Here is a 7,392-nt window from a genome sequence, read left to right as displayed (position 1 = left end):
TTGAAAGAGCTTTCGCGCAACCCTCAGTGTTGCCCCCGTACCGGACCGGGGACCGACAACGGGATTGCAAACCTCGGTGTTGCTCCCGCGCCTCGCTCAGCCAGTGAGCGGGAGCCGGTCTGTATGTGGGATCCGAACCCGCGGACGGGAGCGCCACCACGCTTCCCAAGCAGCGCACTATCCAGTGCGCCACCGGGCCGGCCCAATGTGTTACAATTATTAACCTGATGACCAAGTACTTGGCTTGAGAACATTAAGCAGTAATCTTTGCCAGTAAATAAATTTAAAAATTTCATTCTTTTGTGTAAGGCTTGGTGCCCTAAAACTATCACACAAGAGCCTAATTAGACATAGTATCCCTTTGAAGGTGAATCTTAAGATTGTAGATTAAATTGATGTGAAGGTAGATATATTCCAAGGAGCCTCTGGCTGTTCTGTGCTGATGGTAAGACTGGCAGACTTTTGTTCTTTGTTTAACAGGACAAATAGGACATGTAGAACCATGATGCCAAATGAACAGAATATGGTCCCGGGTTAGGATATATAAAAGTTCATCTTAGCTCTCTTCATATTAAACTTTGTGCCTAGAGCCTTGTGCTACTCACAAGGTTGTAGTCCTGGTGCTGCCACTAGTTAGCTGATAGAAGTATTGGACAAGTTATTCTTGTGTTCATTCAAATGAAATTTCTTTTTTTTTTTTTAAAGATGACTGGTAAGGGGATCTTAACCCTTGACTTGGTGTTGTCAGCACCACGCTCACCCAGTGAGCTAACCGGCCATCCCTATGTGGGATCTGAACCCTTGGCCTTGGTGTTATCAGCACCGCACTCTCCCGAGTGAGCCACAGGGCCGGCCCCAAATGAAATTTCTTGATTGCCTGCTATGTGCCAGATGCTGTGCTTTGGGTATCAATGATAAACAAGACAAACATGGCCTCTGCCTCCCTGGAGCTTGCAGTATAGTGGCAGACACAAACATGATAGAAGCTTTGACACTTCACCTCTTTGGATCTCAGTGTAGGAAAGTGGAGGGTGATGACAGTAGGAAAAATGAATGGGAATAGATGATTTCTAAAGAGTTTCCAGCTCTAAACCGTCTAAGATACTTTTATATAAAACAAATACATTATTCTTTTTCAAGGATCTCTTCGTTTGGTATACTTCAGCTTTGTGCTGGAAGAGACTTCCTTTATGGCTTTTTACAGGTGAACTGAGGTGAGTTCTGAAGAAGGAACCAGGACAGATAGTATCTCTTCCCCATTACAGGATCCTTGAAGTTAGGAAGTATATCTTGTAATCATTTTGTTGTAGTACTACTTGTTGAAGTGACTCTAGATTCTAGCCTGAAATTTGTCAGAGCTCGGTACAGGCCCTTCCACTGTCAACTAACAAATACTTTTTTTTTCCAAAGATGACCGGTAAGGGGATCTTAACCCTTGACTTAGTGTTGTCAGCACCAGGCTCACCCAGTGAGCTAACTGGCCATCCCTATATGGGATCCGAACCCATGGCCTTGGTGTTACCAGCACCACATTCTCCCGAGTGAGCCACGGGCCGGCCCTAACAAATACTTTTTTTTTCCAAAGATGACCGGTAAGGGGATCTAAACCCTTGACTTAGTGTTGTCAGCACCAGGCTCACCCAGTGAGCTAACTGGCCATCCCTATATGGGATCCGAACCCATGGCCTTGGTGTTACCAGCACCACATTCTCCCGAGTGAGCCACGGGCCGGCCCTAACAAATACTTTTTAGACAAGTATAAGTGAATGAAGTGCCTTAGTTTCTTCATCATGGAACGAATGCTCTACATCACAGAGGTGTTAGAGGATCAAATAAATGTGAAATCTCATGGAAATGATGTGTTTTTATAAATGTAAATTGCTATAATTGTGGAAGCTATCTTGCTTTGGGTCACAAATTAATAGTCAGAGTTGGCATGTTGTATATCTGACCTGCTGCTTCCATTTCTACCTGTCATTTACTGCTTGGTTGCTTGTGAGGTGTGTGATACCTGTAAAACAGTTGGGGGTAGTTAAGCTGTAAGACGTCCTCACCAAAGGGAAGGCAGCTGACTCCCCAGTAAGAAGCTCATTTAAAGAGTTTCTTGACTTTGGTGCCTCCTTATTCTGTGCCTATTGTGTTAGAGAGGCCAGAAACCCTTCTTTTGCTTTCATGGTTGCCTTGCTTGGACAATTTTTTCTAGTCACACATCTGTATTACGACATCTTGTTACCAACCTTAACAGTCTCACGTGACAAAGTTCACCAAGTTACGGGAGTTCCAGTTGTTGGAGACGGGCTTGTTCTTCTTGATGTCTTGGAGTACCTTCCTCTTGGCTGAAGCATGGGGTTTCACGGGTAGGTTACTTTCTCCTTGGATTGTAAACCCTTATAAGGAGTGACCATGAGCCACTTCTACAAGTGGATCAATTCTTTTAGTATTGGATCATGCTTGTTATGGTTGGGATTTAGGCTGTCACTTAGGAATGTAAAAAAGATTTCCAGTGGAAGTGGTTCCTGTCAACAAAGTAAGTCACAAATAAAATTTCAATACCAGGCATATGTAATCTACTTCTGTAAAATAAGAGCCTCAGTATAAAAATTGGGAACCATCCTTTTATGTGAACTTGGAACTCATTATCTTTACAGGCGTGGTTGCAGTATTGTTTTGTGGCATCACACAAGCACATTATACATACAATAATTTGTCCACTGAGTCTCAACATAGAACTAAACAGGTAAGAGAAACTTTGTTTTGTGAATAAACTTTTCCTTCTTTCAACAAAACAGGTTTGTTTTTTTTTTTTTTTTTCCCTTAAAAATAGTCTTTGATATGTTCAAGATGATGTCTACCCTTCCTTTGACTTTAGAAATAGAAGGGATTGGCAAGTTGAAGGGTGACAGCTTTTTGGGTGGAGACAGGTCAGCAGAATAGCCAGGGGTTATTATTATTGTGGCTCTAATTATTAGCCAATCAGCTTCCTTTTTCTCTTAGTGTCGTCCTAATCTAATGGCTTTTAAGAGGAATGTTTTCGAAGCTCACTCTGGTGTGAGTAAAACTACTGCTGTGTGATATAGATAAGATTAACTTCTGATCTGACTAGATCTGCTGCTGGGTGATACAGAGAAGATTAACTTCCTTCAGTCTTCATGCAGGCCCTGCAAAGCTGCTCTGTTTCCAGAAACATCAGGGGTCAGGCTTCATATGGTATTGAATGATTAGTTGTGCAGTGTACCTGAAGGGAATTATAAAGGAAATAGGCATAGAATTTTCTAGTCTTATGAGATATATGGACAAATACATGAACAAAATATAATGTCTGCAATAGCAACAGTTACGTACTTTATTATGGTTGTAGTGAGAAATAGAAGCTTTAAGTTTTGCCAAATGATTAGAACATAGTGAAATTAGCCCAGAAAGGATTAATGCTAAATAAAGCTGGCACAATGGTACTTTTTCTTCTTTCTTTTGGAGCCACAAATGTTAGTTTATGGCCTATGCTTTTCCCCAACTCTTCAAAAGAGATTTAGGCTTACCCCCCTTTGCCCCCAAGCATATACATTGGGGTTACAAATCCTTTTTACAAATTAATTTAGTGCAATAATTATAGAGAAAAAAATCAGCTGGGGCATTCAGCATTTTTCTAAGTAGTGGGGTGGGGAATAAAAAACAGGGTAAGAACTTCTAGTCTTGTTGGTGATATGAAGCTTGTATCCACTAAAAACAAAAACAAAAACAAAAAAATAACTAATAGGAATTCTAGATTGTGTGCTTCAGATTATACACCATACATGACATCAGAGAAGGGAGGTAAATGGTTTGAGGCTTGATGAGCTGAAACGCTATCATAGAGGAAATGGCGTGCCTAGAAGGATGGGGAGGATTTGGAAAGGCCTAGAGGAAGCAATACAGATAGAGACAGGAATGAAAAGAAGGCAGCAAGTGTAGAGCAGGGGTTGGCAAACTGGCCCTCAGACCAAATCTGGCCCTTGCCAGTTTGTGAGTTGAGAATGGTTTTTACATTTTTAAAGGGCTGGAAAAAAGTTTTGTTGGCACACAGTCACACCCATTTTTTTTTTAGATGTGTAGTCTTTGGCTGCTTTTGTGCACACTGACAGAGTAAGTAGTTGTGACAGAAACCTTGTGGCCTGCACAGCCTCAAATATATACTCTCTGGCCCTTTTCAGGAAAAGTTTGCCAGCCCTTGTGTTGTGAATTAAAGCTGGGACTCTGGAGTCATTGTATTGTTTCAGATCCTGGTTCCACTACTTGCTGGCTGTGTGGAAAGGAGCAAGTTACATAACTTCTCTGTGCTTCAGGTTTGCCATCTTTAAAATAGACATAATAATAGTACCTAACTCACTACGTTGTTGTGAGATTAAAACAAGATAATGCACGTAAAATCCTTAGTATAGTATTGGGTGCATAGTAAAAACTGGATAAAGTCTAGCTATTATCATTAAACAAGTAAGTAGTAATAATAGTCTATTAAACCATTTAAAGAAAATTAAATATATACTTATTTTTATTACCATTATACCATTGTTTGGTAAGAAGACAACCCTGGTTTAAAAAGATTAACTAACTTACCCAAAGCCCCACAGCTAGCAAGGGAGGAAGGCAGGGCTCAAATCCCCAGACGTTTTGACTCCTGAGCCACTGTCCTTTTGTCATGGGGCAGAGGGCTCCTATAAATAGCGGGGCTAGATAACTGTGATGGCCAGAGGGACACTGGTTTATGGGGGGCCTTAAATGCGTTCATACACCTGCCATGTTAGTAGCACTTGATGAGGCCATGATGTGAGTAGGGTGGGGGTGAGTGGGCAGCAGGGGAGTCCGCAGACTACAGGATTATAATGCATAAGCTCTGTCTTCAAGATGCTTACTTTCTAAATGAAGGGGAGGACCCACGGGAAAGTGAAGTCATACGGCAAGCCAGTGATCAACGAGAGTTGCCATGAAGAACTCTATGCCAGTATAAAAGAAGTTGAACTGGATCATATAGCTTGTGAGGAAGGAATTATCTTGATCTGCCATTCTTAGAGAGATTCATTGGTTGGGTGGGGTGGAAAATAAGAGGCAGCCAGTTAGTGTCCTTTATCCAGCATTATAGGCGGGAAGTGATGAAAGCTAGACAAGGGCAGTGGCAGGGACACAAGGAATATTCCAAAAAAATAAATACATAAATAATTGACAGGGTTTGGAGGAAGAAGAGGAGAAGGAGTGAAGAGGGGGATTTGGAGAAGGGAAGCTGATTAGGGGAGGTAAAGGGGCAACCTTTCTGGCTTTTTCTGGGGGACTAGAAATGTCATATCTACATTCACTCCCCTCTGAATCATATATTTCCAGTTGTATACATGAACTTTATGTATTTGAAGTGTCTGTTTCATTATCTTAGTAATACTCATGTTTTCAAATTATGTAACTTTATTTACTGGACTAATCTTTTAAAATTTCGTTTCAGTTGTTTGAGCTTCTCAATTTCTTAGCAGAGAATTTCATCTTCTCCTACATGGGACTCACACTGTTCACCTTCCAGAACCATGTCTTTAACCCAACATTTGTAGTTGGAGCATTTGTATCCTTTATTATGTGTTCTATTTTGAAAACTATTTCTTTTTTTTTTTTTTGTCTTTTTTCGTGTCCGGCAACGGATCGCAACCCTCAGTGTTGCCCCCGTACCGGACCGGGGACCGGCAACGGGATCGCAAGCCTCGGTGTTGCTCCCGCGCCTCGCTCAGCCAGTGAGCGGGAGCCGGTCTGTATGTGGGATCCGAACCCTCGGACGGGAGCGCCGCCGCGCTTCCCAAGCGGCGCACTATCCAGTGCGCCACCGGGCCGGCCCTTTTGAAAACTATTTCTAATGGAGATTTTTATGTGGTTTGGGGGATGTGGTTGATATGAATACATTTAAATATATATAATTTTCTTATGAGCAAAACATAAGGATTTCAGCTCTTTATCCTATTCTGTTAATTTTATTCTATTCTATTTACATTTTTGTTTATTGCACAAATAATGTTGACAGAAAAGTCAGAAAAGTGTCCTGCCATTCTGCTAACCCCCAAAGATAAAACTGTCCTCTATTACTAAAGGGAAGAAGGAGAGGATGGACACTAGGGAGTTAGGTAGCAGTCTGTGCCAGAGGGCAGTAGGTGAAGGGGAGGAAAGGTTAAATGAGGCTGCTTTCTTTCCCTTCTCTCCCTCTTTTTCTCCCTCTTGGAAGAAGCTGAGTATACAAAAGAGAGCAGGTGATAGCATAAGCCTCATGAGAAAGCAGGAGGAGACGGACTCCACAGCAGGTGGAGAGGACTCAGCCTCCACTGGGAAGAGTGACAGGTCCACCGTTGCAGGAGAGGATAGGCTATGTAGAGATAAAGGTGCATTTATAAGAGGGAGCTCCTGCCTGATGGCTTCTATTTTTATCTGTAAAGTAGGAGGTGAGGTTACTTGCTGAGAGGGAGGTAGGGGCTTGCGTGGTGTATCGGTTATCTATCACATAACAAATTAACCTAAAACTTAGCAGCTAGAACAACAAACATGCCTTATCTCTCACAGTTTCTGAGGGGCAGGACTCTTGGAGCAGCTTACCTGGGTGGTTCAGGCTCCAGGATTTCTCATGAGGTTGCAGTTGCGCTCTTGGCTGGCCTGCATTTAAGACTTGATTGAGGCTGGAGCATCCACTCCAAGCTCACTCACATGACTGTCAGCAGGAGGCTTCCATTCTCCACATGGCCCTCTCCATAGGGCAGCTCACCATGGCTTCCCCCAGAGTGAATGAGCTGGGAGAGAACCCAGATGGAAGCAGAAGTGCCTTTCATAACTTAATCTTGGAAGTGACGTGCCTTTTGCAATATTCTCTTGGTCGCACAACCAACCCTGGTACAGTGTGGACGGGGACTACACAAGGGTGTGAATACAATACTGAGAGAGAGTGGTCATTGAGGACCATCTTGGAGTCTGGCTTCCATCCACAGGTCATAGTTTTGAGGAAGGTGGAGAAGATTTGTGAAATAGTTGTAGAGAGTGGGAGAGGGAGCTGACCGAAGAAATGCAGTAGGATTGCTGAACAGTAAGCAGGGACCCCTTTGAGTTTGAGGAATAGGTACTAGCAATAGAACTGTTCTGCCCTGTTGTATGACTTTGTCCAGTTCTTAGCTGTAAGCATGGAGAAAAGAGATAGTTGGGTCCATCCAGGTTTGGGGTTTTGTCAAGTGGATGCCGTGAAAACAAAGGGGCAAGCAAGTGTAGGATATTGGAAAGAGTATTATTAACGTGGATAGGGAGGGTAGTGAAGAAAGGAGAGGACTGATTGAGGAAAAAGTGGAGGGATCTTTGGACTGGAGGTCCCAGTGAAGTGGAAGAATGATCAGAGTGGGATAGTTGAACACA

At 42.8% G+C, this 7,392-nt stretch overlaps 1 protein-coding gene across 2 annotated transcripts in view; it reads left to right on the top strand.

Moving 5' to 3' along the window:
- The window catches only part of SLC9A6 (solute carrier family 9, subfamily A (NHE6, cation proton antiporter 6), member 6), a 54,395-nt gene that overhangs the window by 14,890 nt on the left and 32,113 nt on the right, over positions 1-7,392 (top strand). For both annotated transcript variants that reach the window (XM_008579199.1, XM_008579198.1), the window contains exons 7-9: positions 2,252-2,357; positions 2,649-2,737; positions 5,465-5,578. In XM_008579199.1, the coding sequence (XP_008577421.1) occupies positions 2,252-2,357; positions 2,649-2,737; positions 5,465-5,578 (309 nt within the window). The remainder of the gene's footprint in view (positions 1-2,251; positions 2,358-2,648; positions 2,738-5,464; positions 5,579-7,392) is intronic.

The sequence above is a fragment of the Galeopterus variegatus genome, unplaced genomic scaffold (assembly GCF_000696425.1).
Source record: "Galeopterus variegatus unplaced genomic scaffold, G_variegatus-3.0.2 Scaffold1830, whole genome shotgun sequence".
In the NCBI taxonomy this organism is placed as follows: domain Eukaryota; kingdom Metazoa; phylum Chordata; class Mammalia; order Dermoptera; family Cynocephalidae; genus Galeopterus; species Galeopterus variegatus.
Note: the sequence above shows the minus strand (reverse complement) of the source record. Positions and strands in the feature narration are given on the sequence as shown.